We start from the raw sequence: 17004 nt of genomic DNA on the forward strand, positions 1-17004 counted from the left end.
CGCTCGCCGGTTTCACAACCCCCAGCCAATGGCCGGCCTCCCCCCGCCACCGCCACCGCCCGGCCGGGGACTAAAGTCCTTCCCACGGCCATAAAACCCCCCGAGCAGGGACAGCGCCGCCAGGGACACGTCGGAGGATGGGGACCCGCTCAGGAGACCTGGCTCAGCCCCAGGTGAATGCAGGCGCCGTCCCTGTCCCCATCCCTTCCCTCGGTGTCATCCCAGGGCGGTGGGGAGGGAGGTGGTGGCCAGGCACACTGACCCCAGCGATGGCCAGCTCAGGGTCAGGATGCTCTGCTGGGGCTGGCAAAGGCCAGGGGGAGCCTGGGGACTGCAGTGAATCGCGGGACCGAGGGGAGACGCTGGAACGCTGTGGCTGGGACTGGCTGTGCCACCTTTCCCATCACCTGCAGGGGGGATCCCCCTCCAGACTTTCCAGGAACAAAATACTACGTAGGGATCGGTGGGTTTAGGAGCCTAGACTCCTCCTGGGGGTCAGAGCGGGCACCGGGTGGGACTGACAGGAAACACCCTGGGCCGTGGCCCGGTGTCACCTGCATCCCTCAGAGCAGAGCCCAGCCCCTCTCCCGTGGGACACCTGGGTCCACACTGACCCAGCTCCCCTCTCGTCCCCACTGCCAGAATGGGAACTTGGCTCTGGCCCCCGCGGGCTCCCCGCACACCCCCGGGAAGGAGCTGCCTGTGGAGGGCAGGGTGAGTACAGGGGCACCCCGTGGGCAGCACCACACCCCAAATCCGCCTGGGACACACCTGCAGATGGAGACCGGCCAGCCGGGACCCCTCCCATCCCTGCGGGCACAGGGGCTCCCATAGGGAAGGGTGCCCATCCCTGCAAGCAGCCCCAGGCTGAGCTGTGCCCCCACAGCAGGACTCCGGGGCGGGCACCAGGCCCCCTCGGACGGAGGTGGACATGCTCTACAGGATCGAGGACGTGCCCCCCTGGTACCTCTGCATCCTGCTCGGCTTCCAGGTATAGCCTGGAAAGTGTCAGACCCCAAATCTCCGTTCCCCGTGGTGTGGGGCACCCCCAGCCCCGCTGAGCCCCCCCTCGCCCCCCAGCATTACCTGACCTGCTTCAGTGGCACCATCGCCGTCCCCTTCCTGCTGGCCGAGAGCCTGTGCGTGGGCAAGGACCAGCTCACCGTCAGCTACCTCATCGGCACCATCTTCACCTGCGTGGGCATCACCACCCTCATCCAGACCACCGTGGGCATCAGGTAGAGCCACGGCCCCGCGGGCCCCCCTGCCCAGCCCCGGGCCCGGGCGCAGGATCCCTCTGTCCCTGCAGGCTGCCGCTCTTCCAGGCAAGCGCGCTGGCCTTCCTTGTCCCTGCCAAGTCCATCCTGGCCCTGGACAAGTGGCGATGCCCACCTGAAGGTGAGGGCAGGGGGGTGCAGGGGGTGTCCGGCTGCTCCCCGACCCCTGGGACCACCTCACCGCCCTTCATCCCCAGAGCAGATCTACGGCAACTGGTCACTGCCGCTCAACACGTCCCACATCTGGCAGCCCCGCATGCGAGAGGTACACCCTGCCACCACCCTGCCACCGCCCTGCCACTGCCCTGCCACCATCCTGCCACTGCCCTGCCACTGCCCTGCCACCATCCTGGCAGCACCCCGCGGCACCCTGACTCCCTGGCAGGATGCTGATGCTCTCTCTTGCACCTCTCCATGCCCTGCAGATCCAGGGGGCCATCATAGTGTCCAGCCTGGTGGAAGTGGTCATCGGGCTGCTGGGGCTCCCCGGGGCACTGCTCAGCTACATCGGGCCTCTGACTGTCACCCCCACCGTGTCCCTCATCGGACTCTCCGTTTTCCAGGCGGCTGGTGACCGGGCTGGCTCCCACTGGGGCATCTCTGTGCTGTATGGCATGGGGACACGGGGGACACAGGGACAGGAGGGAAGGGTTGTCCAACACTGAGCCAGGAGGATGTCAGGAGCATGAGGGATACCTTGTGAAGGCTGACCTAGAACAGAGGCTGGACAGAGCCAAAGAATAAAGTAGGGATTTATTAGGAGGCCTCAATGGATCCACCTTGGGCAGCACAAGAGCCCAGCCAGGGCTGCTCTCCAGGTGAACCAAAATTGTCACAAAATGCATGACCGGTCATGGGGTCTGTCACTTTTTTATATAAGTTCTGCTCCATTTGCATATTGGAGTTAATTGTCTAATTATAGCTTCAGATTATGAAGTCCCATCCTTTTTGTTTTCCTCTCTTCAGCCCATGTTGTTTCTGCTCTTGGGCCTGAGATTTGGATCATTTGTCCCTGGTCCCCAGCTGGAGCAGGAATTGTTTTGTCTCCCTGCTCTGTGCAGAGAGCTCACCATCCCCTGATATGAAGCTCAGACCCACACACTAAAGCAGCATAGAACATGAAAAATATAAAAGCTAAACTGAGGCATCAGAGGGATCCCGTCTGTCTTTCCCCCAGGACCATCTTCCTGATTGTTCTGTTTGCCCAGTACCTGCGGCAGGTCGCCATCTGCCTGCCTGGCTACCGGCGGGGCCACGGCTTTGTCCTGCTCCGCATCCAGATCTTCAAGATGTTCCCGGTAGGGGCTGGCTGAGAGCATCCTGGGGCGGCCCCGCATTCCCCCGTTTAGCCCCGCGCGGGCTCGGGGCGGTGCGGGAGGGTCCCGGTGTGTGCCCCGCAGATCATCCTGGCCATCATGCTGGTGTGGCTGATCTGCTACGTGCTGACCCGCACCGGAGTCTTCCCCAGCCAGCCCGAGGAGTACGGCTACAAGGCCAGGACGGACGCCCGCGGGGAGATCCTGTCCGTGGCACCCTGGTTCCGCGTCCCCTACCCCTGTGAGTGCCCGGCAGCCCCGCGGCGCCCTGGGGCCCCGGCACGCCTTCGCCCCGGGGGATGTGGGGACCTGGTGCAGCACCACCGGGGCTGGGGAACACCCGGGGGGCCCGAAGCGGCACCGGTGAGCAGCGGCTGGGGGTTCCTGGCTGTCCCCAACCCTGACCTGCTCTGCCCCCGCGCAGGCCAGTGGGGGCTGCCCACGGTGACCTCAGCAGCTGTGCTGGGCATGTTCAGTGCAACGCTGGCGGGCATCATCGAGTCCATCGGGGACTATTACTCCTGTGCCCGGCTGGCAGGAGCGCCCCCGCCCCCTGTGCACGCCATCAACAGGTACAGCCGGATGTTCCCCCCTCTACGGTACCTCACTCGCACCGCGGCATCCCTCGACACGGGTCAGGGATGCTGCAGGAGAGTGGGATGGGCACCAGCCCGTTCCTCTCGTTCCCCAGGGGCATTTTCACCGAGGGCATCTCCTGCATCATCGCGGGGCTCTTGGGAACCGGCAATGGCTCCACGTCCTCCAGCCCCAACATCGGCGTCCTGGGCATCACCAAGGTACCGGGGCCGGTCCCGGCTCGGCCAGGGGGCGCAGGCTCCGTCACCTGCTGCCGGTGTCTCTGTGCAGGTGGGGAGCAGGAGGGTGATCCAGTACGGCGCCGGGATCATGCTCCTGCTGGGGACCATCGGCAAATTCACGGCGCTCTTCGCCTCCCTGCCCGACCCCGTACTCGGCGGGATGTTCTGCACCTTGTTCGGTAACTGTGTGCCCCAAACGCGGCCCCGGGCCACGTCCCCGCAGCCTCGGGGGCTGGTGAGCCCAAGGGTGCAGGGCGGGTTTGGGGGGGAGCGGGGGCCCCTCGCAGCCTCCCCGCGGCTGGGGCAGCCCCCGGTGCCCGGCCCAGCGTGGGCACCTCCGCCTGCATCGCCGCCTCTCTGCCGGCAGGAATGATCACGGCCGTCGGCCTCTCCAACCTGCAGTTCGTGGACATGAACTCCTCCCGAAACCTCTTCGTGCTGGGCTTTGCCATGTTCTTCGGGCTGACGCTGCCAAACTACCTGGATTCCCACCCCGGGGCCATTAGCACAGGTGCGGCCCGCCAGGAAGGGCCGCAGTTTTGGGAGTCCGGGGAGAGAGGAGGGCAGATCTCCTGGCGCTCGCCCACCCGGGGGAGCAGCGGGGAAATGCGGCTCCGTCCCACGCTGTCGCAGGTGTCGCCGAGCTGGACCAGATCCTGACGGTGCTGCTGACCACGGAGATGTTCGTCGGGGGCACCATCGCCTTCGTCCTGGACAACACCATCCCGGGTAACCGCAGCACCCGGGGAAGCAGCGGGGCTGGGGCAGATTTGTGCTGATTTGGAGCTGCCAGAGGGGGTGGCGGGGCCGAGGGTGACACTGGGCACCCCGCAGGGACGGAGGAGGAACGAGGGCTGGTGCAGTGGAAGGCCGGAGCGCACTCGGACAGCACGAGCAGCGCCAGCCTGAGGAGCTACGACTTCCCCTTCGGCATGGGCGCGGTGCGGAGCAGCCGCTGGCTCAGGAAGGTGCCCGTCTGCCCGGTGTTCACCGGGTTCCGGGCCCGGCCCGGGGGCAGCGGCACGGCGGCCGCGCAGGGCCCGGACGGCGCGGACGGGGGCTCGGTGTGCACCAAGGTCTGAGCCCGGGGAGGCTCCGGGAGGTCCCGCCCCAGCCGGGGGAGCCGAGCCGAGCTCCTGGGGGGCTCTCGGGGTTCGGTAGCGCCCACCAAGGCCAAAGCCAAGGCTGCCGGTGCTCGGCTCGAACGCAGGGCTGCTCCTGGGGGACACCCCGGGCTCCGGGGTGCAGCCTGGGGCCGCCACCCCGTGCCACGCTGCACCCGAAGCTTCAGCTGGCCAGCGCTTGCTGAAGCCCGTCAGCCACATCGGAGCCAGCCAGAGCCCCGGGGCCACCGAATCCCACCCGGGGCCATGGATTCCACGCTGTGCCCTCGGCTCCGGCACGGTGACCCAGCCGTTGGCACGGGCTCTGCGTGGGGCAGTGTCCAGGCCAGCCTTAGGATGCCTAACTTAAGACGATACATTAAAAATGATAAAATATTCAAGTGCACGCACCCGGCCAGTGTCTGTGCTGCCTCCTGCACCGTTCCCTCGTCCTTTGTGCACTGCAAAGGCGTCAGCACCTTTGACCATGCTCCTCCTGGGCTGCCAGGCACGGAGACAACCTGGATTTCTTCCAGGTGGGCTCTGCCTGAACCCGGGGCTGTGGGAGAGGGAACTCAGCACAAGCCCTCGGCAAACCCTTCCTGCCCCGGGAGCTCTGGAGCGCTGGCCCTGTCCTGGCTGTGCTGGTGACACTGCCCCATGTCACCGGGCTGCTCTCAGCTGCAGGCACGGAGGTGGCTGACCCCCACCACAGCGGGGTCAGGCCAGTCCTTAGCCTGGATTTAGCACCAAAGTTGAGCTGAGGCAACATTGCACAACCCTGTCACAGCCCGGGGTGGCACTGTCACACACACTCCCAAGCCTGAGCAGGGAGAGAAGTCAGAAAATCTGTTAAAAGTGAAGATGAGGGGAAAAAAACCACCCCAACTTAAAATAACCCCCAAGGGATGCAAATATAACCACTCCCCACCTCCAAGCACCAGCCAGGCTCTGAGCCCCCTCTTTGGCTGCTGTCCTGGTGCTGGTGCCAAGCACGGTGTCACTGTGTGTGGCACCTCTCTGGCCAGCTGGCTCCCCTCCCATTTCCTTGTCCCCCCAGCCCACTCGCTGGGGCTGGAGCAGGACTGAGAGGGAGCCTGGGGGCAGTGCCCGTGCTGCTCAGCGCTGGGTGCCACCCCCTGAGCTGCAGTCACACCCCAGCCCCAGCAGGGCAGCATGGACAGCGGCAGCTCCTCCCCAGTGAACATCCCAGTGCTTCAGGATACAGGAGAGGGATGAGCCCAGCTCCAGCAGAGCACCACGGCCAGGCTGGCTCCACGCCCTGGCTCCTACACTCGGCTGCCACCAGCCCGAGGTGATGGTGGCCAGGCAAAGATTGTGGACAAACTGCAGGACTGGCTGGTGGAACTCCCACTGCAGATAGAATCAGCGGTGTGTTGTTTGCTGACCTTTTCCTTTAGGTGCTACTCGCCCCAGGTCAGTGGAAGTCCTGGAGAAGTTCTGCCAGCCGTGCATGGGAAGGGAGGGCAGTGCCAGCACGGGGCTGGGTAACTCCATGATCATTCTGCAGAGCAGCAGCAGCAGGGTTGGTGCAGCGGAGCCCCCCCAGCAGGGAGAGGCTCTCCTGACCCAGCCGGACGCTTCTGCCGCAGGGCAGCACCTGCGGGAAGGCCCCGCCTCGCCCTGCCCGTCCTGCAGCCTCAGCTTTAATCCGAGCTTAAAAAGGAGATCTAACAGTGAGGCTGGGCTGGCCTGAGCAGGGTCTGGGCTTGATCCTTGTGGGTCCAACTCAGGATATTCCATGAAGCAAGAGCGGATGGGGCTGGAGAAGCTGCTGCAGGCAGCATTTGACTCCAGCTCTGGGGCTCCTGTGCCAAGCCCAGGCAGCAGCTGGAGAGCGCTCAGCTGCTCCCAGGGCTGTCAGTCTGGAACAGCCACAGGGAGAATGACAGGAGAGCATGGATGGGAGGAGAGGAATACATTCTCATCCCTGGAAGTGTCCGAGGCAGGTTGGACAAGGCTTGGAGCAGCCTGGAACAGTGGAAGGCATCCCTGCTCAAGGAACTTGGTCTCTGAAGTCTCTTCCAACCCAGAGCAGTCTGTGATTGCATGAAGAGTCCAGCTTCAGCCAAGATCCAGGGCCATGGGGTTCCACAGTGCCAGCCATGTCCTCCACATGCTGCCAAGTGAGTTCCCGTGCCAGATGCCCAGTTATGAGACAGCCACCACTTCAGTTCTACTATTATTTATTTTTTTAAATATTTTTGAAAAAATATAATTTTTTTACAATATTTTCAACTTAAACACTATTCACACTGAACACGTATGGCAGCTTAACCTACCCAAATATGAAGTTTAAGAAGCCAAAACTGTTCTAGCTTTATTAAAAGAAAAAAAAAAAAAAACAAAACCAAAAATAAAAAAAAAACCCAAAAAGTCATTGTGCTGTAGACTATTGTGTAGTGATGATTAAACAAAGCAAGGGAAAAGCACCACTCAAATCACTAACGCTGGGGTTTGCCTGGTTAAATCCAGCTGTGGGAAGTTGGATGCTAAGGGCTCCATAGGCAGTGCTATGTGGGATGCCTGTTCTTGGCAGGAAGTGTGATGGATCTCACACCTCCCTGAACAGCAGGGAAGGGAAGGTTTCTGACATGATCACACACTGCAAAGGACAGGGAACTGCTTCCTCCCAATCGTCTGGATGTTAGTTCAGGAGCTGAGATCTACGACTCTGTACAGGTCTGTGAGATTTGGGTTAAGCTCACGCTGCTTCCCAGGATCATGATGTTTTGTAAGGGGGGAAATTAACATTAGTAACAACACTGATACCTCAAAGGAAAGTTAGCTAATTTGCATAACAACCAGATCTCCTCACTTTCACTTGGAAGTTAAGGCATTATCAGGTGCAAGCTAGCACCAGTTAACACATCTTTAGTTAAAAACAGACCATTCACCGCAAATTCCAAGTCCTGTTTAAAAAGTCAGAGTCTGCAGAAGGTTTTATTAACGTGGTACTTTGTCTCAACTTGACTGGTGCTTCTTACCTCACTGCCTCCTTCGCACAGAGCCAGGGCCCAATTATGTTTCCATTAAACTTTTGACAGATTTACTTAATAACAGTCTCAGCACTTTTATTGAGCATGCAAGACTAACAAAACTTTGGCAATGCATAAGTGTAACACAGTGACAAGAAGAGAGAGCTTTTACAATTAAATCTTCTAATACTGGCTTCACAGTGTGGAAATTGTGCTACATCCACCAAAAGAGGGCCCAGTCTACTCAAATGTTTAAGTACTTCACCCCAGGAACAAACTCCTTTGCGTTTGGATTCAGATTACTCTTGACCTGAGGAAGGGAAGAACAGAAATCAAGGTGAATCATTATTTTCAGCTTCCATTTTCAATTGGAAGACAATCAGAGGCAAAGGTTTATGGATTTAGAGGAACAATCAGGTATACAACAGGCTTCTCACACTTAGCAGCAGTCTATAATCCCCAGAAAAGCCCATTCCTCTGTGCTACTCCCCCAGTTATCCAATCTTCCTTAGCTCCACCTGAAGTTTCAGCTGGATGAAGGCTCAGGGAATAAGCAGCAAACCACAGGCATGCACCAAACACAGCAGCTTCCCCTCATGCTGAAACAGCCTTTTCTCAAGTTGAGCTGTTAAAACGTGCCATGAGGTTTTAAAATTTTGCTTATTTAAGCAAGAGGTGACTTGTTCCAGGAATTTCAGCCACTTCTGGGAATTTCATGTGTATGAGTACTGTATTGATTTTTTACATGTCTCTGTCTGTGACTACCCTGTCCTGCCCCTTGGCAAGCTGCTGCTGCTCCATGTCCTGCAGTTCAAGGTGTGCACCAGCACCTTCAAAAGGAGCTCTTTATCACAAAGAAATGGAGCATAGGCTTTTCTGATCCTCACTGAGGCTGAAACTGCTGCCTGCAGCTGCTTCAGCTTGGGAAAGTTGTGGTCTGCATCTGAATCTCAGAGCAGTTGTGTGACAGGATCGTGTGGGGTCTGTGCTCTGTACGAGCAACTGTGGATTCTGTGAGGGAAAATCAGCACATGCTGCCCTTTCCTTCCCTAGAATTGTTCCAGGGATCTGCTGTGGTTCTCCCAGGCCCTGGGACAGGGCTCAGACCAGCCCAATGTGTCAGTCCTGATACCCTGTGACCCTTTCCCAGCCCTGCCTCCACTCAGTGCCTTTCTTTCATAACATCCCACCCACTCCTGGAGTTGTGCCATGGGAAAGGCTCCACGTGGGTATGAAGAAAGCCACCAAACAGGTCACATCCCATCAAGACACCTCCTTCCCACCTATCCTGCACAGCCAGGCAGGGTTTAACAGGCTCCTTCCTGCTGGAAAGGACTTTCTCTTGCCATAAGCAGCAGTAAGCCCCAGCCTCACACAAAGACTTGAGCTTCAGAAATAGAAGGAGAAGCTGAGCTTACCACCAGATCCTCCAGCGATGAGCTGTCACTGATAACAAGGTCATTGAACTGGTCCTGGATTTGATCCATTGTTTGTGGGAGATCACGGGCTGGAATAAACCACTCGTGCTCCTCCTCCTCTTCCAGCATCTCCTGGAAACAGCGCTCGATAAATTCTTCTTCCCACAACTCCTCTTCAATCTGTGCAATGAAAAGAAACTGCTTCAGCAACAGATCTACTGTGAGCTCCAGGGGGGTTTATTCCCAGGTGTGTGCATCCATCCAGCTGACCTTCCCAGCTGTCCAGCAGCACCCTAGCCCAGCACCATGTCCATGCAGCAAGAAGGACATCAGTGCTCTGTCCAAGGGATTGGGGCTGCAGCTGAAAGGAAGAGGCAGGAGAACCCCCCAGCCCCAGCCGTTTTGTTTGCAGCTTGTTATCACCTGAAGGAGAAGGAAAATGTAGGCCCCCAGCAAAAATTTCAGCTGTACCAACTAGTCTGGACTGAGCTCGCTACAAGTATGAGGAAGGGAGCTGTGCCAAGACACAGAGCCAGGAAACACTCCCCAGGAAAGTGTCCTGTGGGACTCCTGGGGAAAAAATAACCCCTGCCTGTCACCTGGAACAAGCAGCCTCTCCTGGGGAACCCCACCTGATCCCAGCAGCTGTGAGGAATGCAGCCCTGCTGTCCTGGGAGCAGGACAAACCCATCCAGGCAGAACTGACACGCAGTGCACAGAGTAAAGCAGTTTTCCTTGGCTGTTCAGTAAACCAGCTTTGGAGCGACATCATCCTACAAATTTTCCATGTCCTGAATCAGACTGTGTAAGAGGGGAAAGGAGGGAAACAGAAGCCGGTATGAAGGACTTGCCCAGATGTAAGGGAATGGAAAATTGATTCAGGACAGATTTAGAAGTTCACTCAGTGGAAGCTTGAACAAGTTTTCCCATCTATCCTTCACTCTGAAATCAAACACCTCCTCAATCCCGGAGTGGAAATTCAGTTACCACAAACACAAAATCAAAAACATTAACACCAGATTATCGGGAATGCTGTGGAATCTGGGTCCTTGCCCTTGGGGCAAACACACCCATGAACTCACCTGGTGCTCTGGGGAGCAGGGACTCATCCCCACATGGTAACAGCCACCACCCAGGCACTCCAGAAGCACTGGAGGCTGACTCAGTGATTCCCCAGAACAGCACTCCAGCCTGGGTGGCACCTCCAGGAGGCACTGCCTCCCTCCTGCTATGGGCACACAGCCACAGGCTCCTGTTACACAGGGCTTGCCCAGCTCCAGGGGCTTGGTTACAGGCCTGTACCCCTACAGGTGCCTCCACGGCAGCTCTAGCAGTACTAAATAACATTTAATTCCCCAAATAGCTGGAAATTAGGAGTGCCTGTTTTTATTTTCCAGCTCCAGTTTAATTTGCTCAGGCTCCCAGAGGACTGTGTCTGCAGCAGCAGGTGACCAGGCTGCACCAAGTGTGTCTGTCTGAGCATGACCCTTCTCCCCTCACACATCCACCTTTCCTCTGCTCTGACAGTGGAATCTGTGCCTGAAAAATCACGGCACAACTCGGCTCCTTCCCAAAGAACTACACCCCCTGTATGCTAACTGTGGGACAGTTCCCAGAGGGAAAAAGCCACCAAACAGGAAACAATGCACGAGAGAAGAGAGAACGGAGGTTTTGTGAGCAAACCTGACTCTGAATGAGCTCAGAGCTGCTGGCACCCTGAGGATCCCATGCTGGTAGCTCAGCACCCAGCACAGCCACAGCTGCTGGAGCACAGGCAACAGCTAGGGAGAGTACAGAGCAAGCTGGGAATGGGAAAGGGGTGTGGAAAGAGGTGGGCTGTTCCCAGTCTCCAGAGCATGAGAGAAAAGGGTGACAGAGGCGAGGTGGCAGAGGAAGATAAGGCTTCCTTCCCACCAGATGGAGAAGGGAGCTGTAAGACTCAAGTATTAAAATGAGCAGCTGTCACCCAGCACCCTGTGGAGCAGCAGTGCTGTTCCCAAGGCAGGTGTGCACCTGGAATTCCCCAGCTCAGCACTGGGGCACTCAGCATGTCCACACACGAACACCTCCTGGGCCAGCCCTTCCCAAGTGCCACGTACTTCTGTCAACTCTCCATTCTCCCCTCCCTCCTGCAGAAGCAGGGAATTAATTAATGGATGCATTAGAACGTGCTGCACTTCCTGTATTTTCCACCAGGACTACAGAAGATCTGCATTTACTGCCAGAGCAAGGGAGACCTGCTTGTTCCCCAGGATCACTCCAGAGAGCCCATCTGAAACCTCCTCTCCAAAGGGCTGTCTGTGGCGGACCCCAGTTCTGTCCCCTCAGCTGGGAAATGGCAAAGGACAGATGGGCCATGGAAAGCAGGGAGTGACTTGCCTGCCTGTTAAACTCCTCCTCATTCTCCATCCACATGTACTCAGCAAAGGGGTTGTCATCCTCGTGGGAGTGCCCGTTGATGATCACATCCTCGCTGATGATGCTGGGGCTGGTACTGCTGCGACTCGGGTCCTTCATGGCTGCCACTCCGATCCCAAACCTGCAACTGAGGAGGGCAGCATTCAACACCTGCACGTTCCTCATTCCCTGCACGAGCCCAGCCCAAGGGAACAGAGGCTGCACCTGCATTTGGAGGCTCCAGGCAGCCTTGCCCTGACTACAGCAGAGCTCTGAGATCACAACAAGGAACAGCATCACAGGCACCGCTCCCATTGTGTGCGGGTTCCAGCGACAAATTAAATTCCCAAACTGAACCTTACCGAAGCCAAGCACCACAGCCAATGAAAAGTGACAGGAAAAAACACTAGGAAACTTGCCAGTAGGAAAGTATTTAAACACTCAAAGGAGAATTTGTTTTCCAAAACACTTTTAAGTGTTGTGTGTGATGGCACGAGCCAGGTTTCACAGCCCTTTCCTGCTGGGAAACCTTGCAGGGAGCAGAAACCACGAGGAACTGACCCTGCACAGGGCCACCTGGAAATCTGTGTGTTCTGAGGTGACACAACATTGCTGTCCTTCTGTACCATGCCCAAATACACAGATCAACACTGCAAAGCTCAGTATTTGTTGGAAACTAACACTGGTAGTAGAAATTTTCTTTAAACAGTACACAAAGTGAGGCAACATCATAAAAAAGACCTAAAAAAACCTGACCAAAAAACCCCATGACTCAAGTCAAATTTAAATGCTTTTCTCATGCTAAAATTCACAATGGAAGTTTCAGCAGCAAGCGGAAATATTTTTATTTCATTAACAAAACTTTGTTTTCAGCATATGAGTGACTTCTTCAGAGAGGAGGGTATCAAAATACAGCCTTGTTGTTATTAGAGTACAAGGGTTTATCACACAGCACCTCACATTTTCTCTTTGCATTCCAGTTGGTCCTGTTATCTAGGGAATTAATGCAAGTTTTGGTTCAAAACTCTTGATAACACCAGTTAAAAACCTGCCACATCTGAGAGACCAGTTAAGGAAAGCACAAAGAAGAAGGAACCTGCCTAGCTTGCTGTGTTCCACATTTCCCAATCAAAGGCAAACCCCAGCATGGAAGTCACTGCAGCTCCCTGGGAAGTGCCACGACTGGGAGCAGATGCCTGCACTCCACAGTGAGGGAAAACAGGTTCTTTTTGATGTTCTTTCAAAACAAACTTGCTGAGCATTACTGGCAGCATTTACATAAAACAGGAAAGGACGTTGCTTTTAACACCCCAATCCAAGCTTGAAATTGCTTTAAGCCACTTCAGCTGTTCCCAAGCCAACACATGGGCTGGAGTGTAGGAAATAAAGCCTAAAAAACTGTATTTCTTTCTCCCCTCACTTTTTACCGGCATGTATTTTCACCTTCTCTTTTGTGAGCTAGTAATATTATTATTTTCCTGAAAGTAACTGCCTCAGCAGTGAGGAGCTCAGGCAGCTTCTACACAAAGGTGACTGTACCCAGCCAAGTCCAGAATAGTAAAAATAATTTAAAAAACCAACCCAAACCAAACAAACCAACCCTACTTGTTTGTGTGAAAGCTTGGAAGGTTAATTTGTTGAATCACAGGCCAGCTTTCCCATTTCTGAAGCGTTCCCACCAGACAGGAGCTCCAGCTTTAGGAGGAAGGGAAGCCCAGCTTAGACCAAAGCAGCTTTGTCCACCATTGCCCAAGGATGATGGGGATGATCTTCAAGAAGGACCCAGGCTCAGCCTGAATATTTGAAGTTTATCTGATGAACCCTCAGTCCATTCATGCTTTTCCCACAAGGAAACATGCCCACACTCACTTATCCTGCAGGAACTCTGAGGAAGCCCCAGGCTGGCTCCTCACTCGCAGCACTCCTGATTTAATTTTCTGCAGCTTCCAACAGAACAAATAAACCCTCTAGAACAAATAAACCTTCCTATTTCTCCACTTCAAGACACAGAGCAAGTTTCTGTGCTCACGTGCGGGGACAAGCTCAGTCTCGTTCCACCAGCACTGCTACAACCTTTTCAGTCAGGGAATTCTGAGGGGGAGAGCCAAATGCCACTTCAGTCTTGCAGAGAGTCCCAATCCAAGCAGGCTGCTGCAGGAAACAAGCCCCAGTGCCAGGCTACACTGCTGCTGGGAATAAAAATAACCCATTTTCCATCTGGGAGTAGGTGGGAAGCAGAGGAGCTCAAAGCTCCTCACTGTAGAAGAGGAAATGTAACACTGGCAGTGCTAAGGATCAGAAAACAGGGAGAATTCTGCAATGGTGGCACACTGAGGCTCTGACCCAAGCTCCTCTGGGATTTTAGTGTGGAGTGGGGGTGGTGGAGCAAGCACAGTGCAAACGCATAAGGAAAGACACTAATAAAAAATAGGATTTGTATCTTAGGAACGAAGACAGGAATAAAAAATCCTGTAACAACAGGCTTTCAGTTAACCCTGAATTGTTTTCTGTATGCAGTGTGCAGCTTGTTACTCCAGAGCATCACTAAGGCCCATTAATTCACCCATTTCCCTGAATTTCGCTGCAGTTACAGCCATGAAGAGCCCTTGACCGACCATCATTAAAATTCAGAGCTTTGTGACTGAAGAGTCTGCATTAAAAATCCAGTCACGAAAGAAGATTATCCACTGCCTTCTCCGGAGGTGAGGTCAGGCCTAATTCCATGCAGCAACTACAGGTCCTTACCCGCCACAGGGAAAAAGAGAATAATTAAGTAAAAAAAAAATTACGATATTTGCTTTAAGCACCTAAAAATAACATGGTTTTTGTGGGAGCAGAAGATCAAAGGAGGTGTTTTAGAGCAGCTCGGCCAGAAGTCAATGACTTGTTTATCAGCCGTGACTGCTCCTGCGAGTCGGCAGCGCCGGCCCAGCTCCTCCTTATCTATCGAGATTAGCACACGGCTCTTATCAAGGCAGCTGATTATAACCGCCTCATAATTATACTCGCCCAATAAACAGATTTCTTAATCAAATCCACGCGGGACGCCAGCGCTATCTGATACAAACGCCTCCGAGCGCTGCGCTGGAGGTTACCGAACGGAGCCGCCTCGCCCGCGCGGGGCCGAGCCGGGGCTTGTGGGAGCAGCGCCCCGGCAGGGACGGGGCCCCTCGACGGCCGGCCGGCCGGCCCCGCTCCGGGGCCGCGTTTCGGCAGCAGCGGGGCCGGGGCTGTGGGTGAGCCGGGGCCGGTAGCCCCGGGCCGCGCCGCTCGCTGCCCGGCCCCGCGCGGGCGGTAACGCCGCGGGGCCGCCGCCCCCGGCCCCGCTTTGTTCGGCACCAGCCGCCCCCGCAGGCCCCGGATGGCGCCGCAGACAATACCGAGGGGCGGCCCCGCCGCGGGGGGTGGAGGCCGCGGCCCGGCGCCGCCTCAGGGGAGGGGGCGGCGCCCTCGAGCCCCCGCGGCGGGGCCGCCGGTGCGTGCGCGGGGCCGTCCCCCGCCTCTCACCTGCGGTGCGCAGAGGAGCCGCCGCTCCGCCGTGACCCGCCCGGACCCCACCGGACCCACCGGCCCCGCTCCGCTCCGCCCGCTCCGCGCTCGGCCCGGCCCGCCCCGCTCTGCCACACACCGCCGGACCTGGCGTCACTTCCGCCAACGCCGGGCCCCGCCCCCTCTCCCCCGGAAGCGGCGGCGGCAGGCGCGCGGCAGGCCGCAGCGGCGGCGGGGGGGCGGCGCGCGGCACACCGGGACTCGTAGTCTTTTCCCCCACCCTCCTGCCGGCGCGCGGCATGCCGGGAGCTGCAGTCCCGCGCGGCAGCTGGCAGCCATTTCGCGCGGCGGCGCGGAGCACGCCGGGAAGCGCAGTCCGGCGGGGCGGCCGCCATCTTGTGGCAGCGGCGGTGAGGGGCGGGCACCGAACAGCCCGGGGCTCTCAGAGGGATGGCGACACTCCCCGGTACCGGGCATCTCCCGAAACGCCCCCAGCCTCCCTCGGGACAGCGGCTGACCCACTGAGGGAGGCGATAATGGAACGCTAGGGAACAACGAGCCTGTTCACAAAGTGCTGTTCGTGCATGGACTCCTGCGTTTTAAGGCTCTGTGTCAGGAAATGGGACATAATAGAGATTCTTTACCAAAGACGTGTCGCGGCTTCAGCCCAATTTACAAAATAGGTTCAAAAAGCAGTTTTTATTGTTTTGCTTCTCCTCTCCCCTTTTCCTTAGGGGAAGGTGGGAATGCCTCTCCTGCCCATTCAACAGCCTCCAGCCACCATCACCAACTTGTTCCCAGGGCCCAAGGCTTTCCCCACAGCCCATCAAACACTGCAAAATACCTCTGCAAGCATCATCCTTAAAAAAATGACACTGTGCTCCTGATACTCCTATTTCCACAATTTCCAACTCTACAAATGCAGCAGGATGTGGTTTTCTCACTGGAAGGCTTCTCTTTCTACTCACTCCCCACAGCAGGCTCCAGGGGTTCCTCCTCACAGCTGAAATTTGTGCCTGAAGCACAGAGCCCAACATTTCACATTCACCCTTGTGCTCTGGGATTTTCCTCACCCTTCACAGTGCAGTTATTCCCAAATAAGCAGCCCATGACACCAACGTGTCTGGAATCCGTCCTCAAGAGCAGGTTTTTCTGGCACCTTTTTCTCAGAAATTACCTTAAGGGCTCTATTCTCCCTGACCTCTGCATGGGAACAGAAGGCACTTTGCAAAGCAGTGGGTTTGATTTGACTTCTGACATGTAAAAGCATCCTTACAATTACAGTCACTCACACCTGGGAATGCTTTAATGTTTAAACACTAAACATGTACATGTTTAACTGTACACAGGTCAGCATTCACACAAGCTACAAGATCAGCACAAGTATTAGCTAACAAAAGGCTACTTTAAAAATTGAATGTAGTATTTCAATACATTAATCTTAAATGCACATTGTAAGGAAACTTAGAAGAACTTGCAAACAATTTATTTGCCTCCCTCAGAGAGAAGGGGTGCCTGGTCTGCAGCCTCTCAGTGACAGATGAGTGACAAATGCCACCTAAATGGGGCTCCAAGCCCATCCTTGACTTTGTTCTAAGTGCAGGGCTGCTGGTGCCTCTAATTTCTTTCAGGGGTCTCAGAAAGCTTTAAGATTCTATCAGTGCCTGACATTTAATCCATTTCCTACAAACCCAAACATCACTTTGCATACTAATGAACATCGTGTACAGAGCAGTAACTGCTCTCTGTACAGGGATGAGTCACTGCATGGTAAAACTTTAATTTGGATGTGCTATTTCAGCAAACCCTGCACTGGAGCTGCTCCTCAGCACTTCTCCCCTCTCCAGGCCCCCACACAACCTGCTGCCCTTGCTGGAGGTGGCTCAAGCCCTGTGAGGGACTGCATCCCCTCGGGTGAGGGTGCAACACAAAGTCACAGCTGGAAAAACAAGTTCTTGAGGCTTGACTTGCACACAACACAAAGTCCTGTGTCTGCTGGGTGTGTCTGCTTAACTAAGGACATTATAACTTCATCAACACTCAGCCTCCTGCATGCCAAACCCCTTGCAAGCCCCAGATCCTCACTGGTGGAGGCTCAGGCTTGGAAGAATGGGCCCCAGTCTGTTTTGTCTGCATGAATGGGATGTGGCTTCAGCTTTGATGAGAACACCCCAAAACTCCAGAAAT

The 17004-nt window shown here is 56.1% G+C and overlaps 2 protein-coding genes across 7 annotated transcripts; one reads left to right on the plus strand and one right to left on the minus strand.

The window, feature by feature from the left end:
- The first annotated feature begins 120 nt into the window (after positions 1 to 120).
- Positions 121 to 4514, plus strand: SLC23A1 (solute carrier family 23 member 1). The gene is made up of 15 exons (XM_064388021.1): positions 121 to 173; positions 643 to 714; positions 890 to 991; positions 1081 to 1238; positions 1310 to 1398; positions 1475 to 1542; positions 1703 to 1884; positions 2455 to 2575; positions 2678 to 2834; positions 3018 to 3165; positions 3285 to 3390; positions 3461 to 3590; positions 3779 to 3922; positions 4045 to 4140; positions 4246 to 4514. The coding sequence occupies exons 1-15, from the start codon at positions 138 to 140 to the stop codon at positions 4491 to 4493; spliced, it is 1857 nt and encodes a 618-aa protein (XP_064244091.1). The 5' UTR covers positions 121 to 137; the 3' UTR covers positions 4494 to 4514.
- Positions 4515 to 7583: 3069 nt separating this feature from the next.
- PAIP2 (poly(A) binding protein interacting protein 2) lies at positions 7584 to 14988 on the minus strand. Of its 6 annotated transcripts, none has more exons than XM_064387699.1 (4): positions 14965 to 14988; positions 11311 to 11476; positions 8932 to 9111; positions 7584 to 7823 (listed from the first exon to the last, which is right to left on the minus strand). In XM_064387699.1, exons 2-4 carry the CDS (start codon positions 11446 to 11448, stop codon positions 7758 to 7760), a joined length of 384 nt encoding a protein of 127 aa, XP_064243769.1. In that variant the 5' UTR covers positions 11449 to 11476; positions 14965 to 14988; the 3' UTR covers positions 7584 to 7757. The 6 variants fall into 6 exon arrangements, with proteins under 6 accessions (XP_064243769.1, XP_064243773.1, XP_064243772.1 ...); XM_064387703.1 differs by having other exon boundaries at positions 11311 to 11470; positions 14965 to 14979; XM_064387702.1 differs by having other exon boundaries at positions 11311 to 11470; positions 14957 to 14971.
- Between the last annotated feature and the right edge of the window lie 2016 nt (positions 14989 to 17004).

This window comes from Passer domesticus, chromosome 13 (assembly GCF_036417665.1).
Source record: "Passer domesticus isolate bPasDom1 chromosome 13, bPasDom1.hap1, whole genome shotgun sequence".
NCBI lineage: Eukaryota > Metazoa > Chordata > Aves > Passeriformes > Passeridae > Passer > Passer domesticus.

Coding starts and splice junctions, on each gene's coding strand:
- SLC23A1 (XM_064388021.1), top strand. CDS start 138: ATGGGGACCCGCTCAGGAGACCTGGCTCAGCCCCAG. Junction 1,885..2,454: donor CACTGGGGCATCTCTGTGCT/GTATGGCATGGG, acceptor TCTTTCCCCCAG/GACCATCTTCCTGATTGTTC. Junction 3,923..4,044: donor CCCCGGGGCCATTAGCACAG/GTGCGGCCCGCC, acceptor ACGCTGTCGCAG/GTGTCGCCGAGCTGGACCAG.
- PAIP2 (XM_064387699.1), bottom strand. CDS start 11,448: ATGAAGGACCCGAGTCGCAGCAGTACCAGCCCCAGCATCATCAGCGAG. Junction 9,112..11,310: donor AGGAGGAGTTTAACAGGCAG/GCAAGTCACTCC, acceptor TTCATTGCACAG/ATTGAAGAGGAGTTGTGGGA. Junction 7,824..8,931: donor CATCGCTGGAGGATCTGGTG/GTAAGCTCAGCT, acceptor TCCCTTCCTCAG/GTCAAGAGTAATCTGAATCC.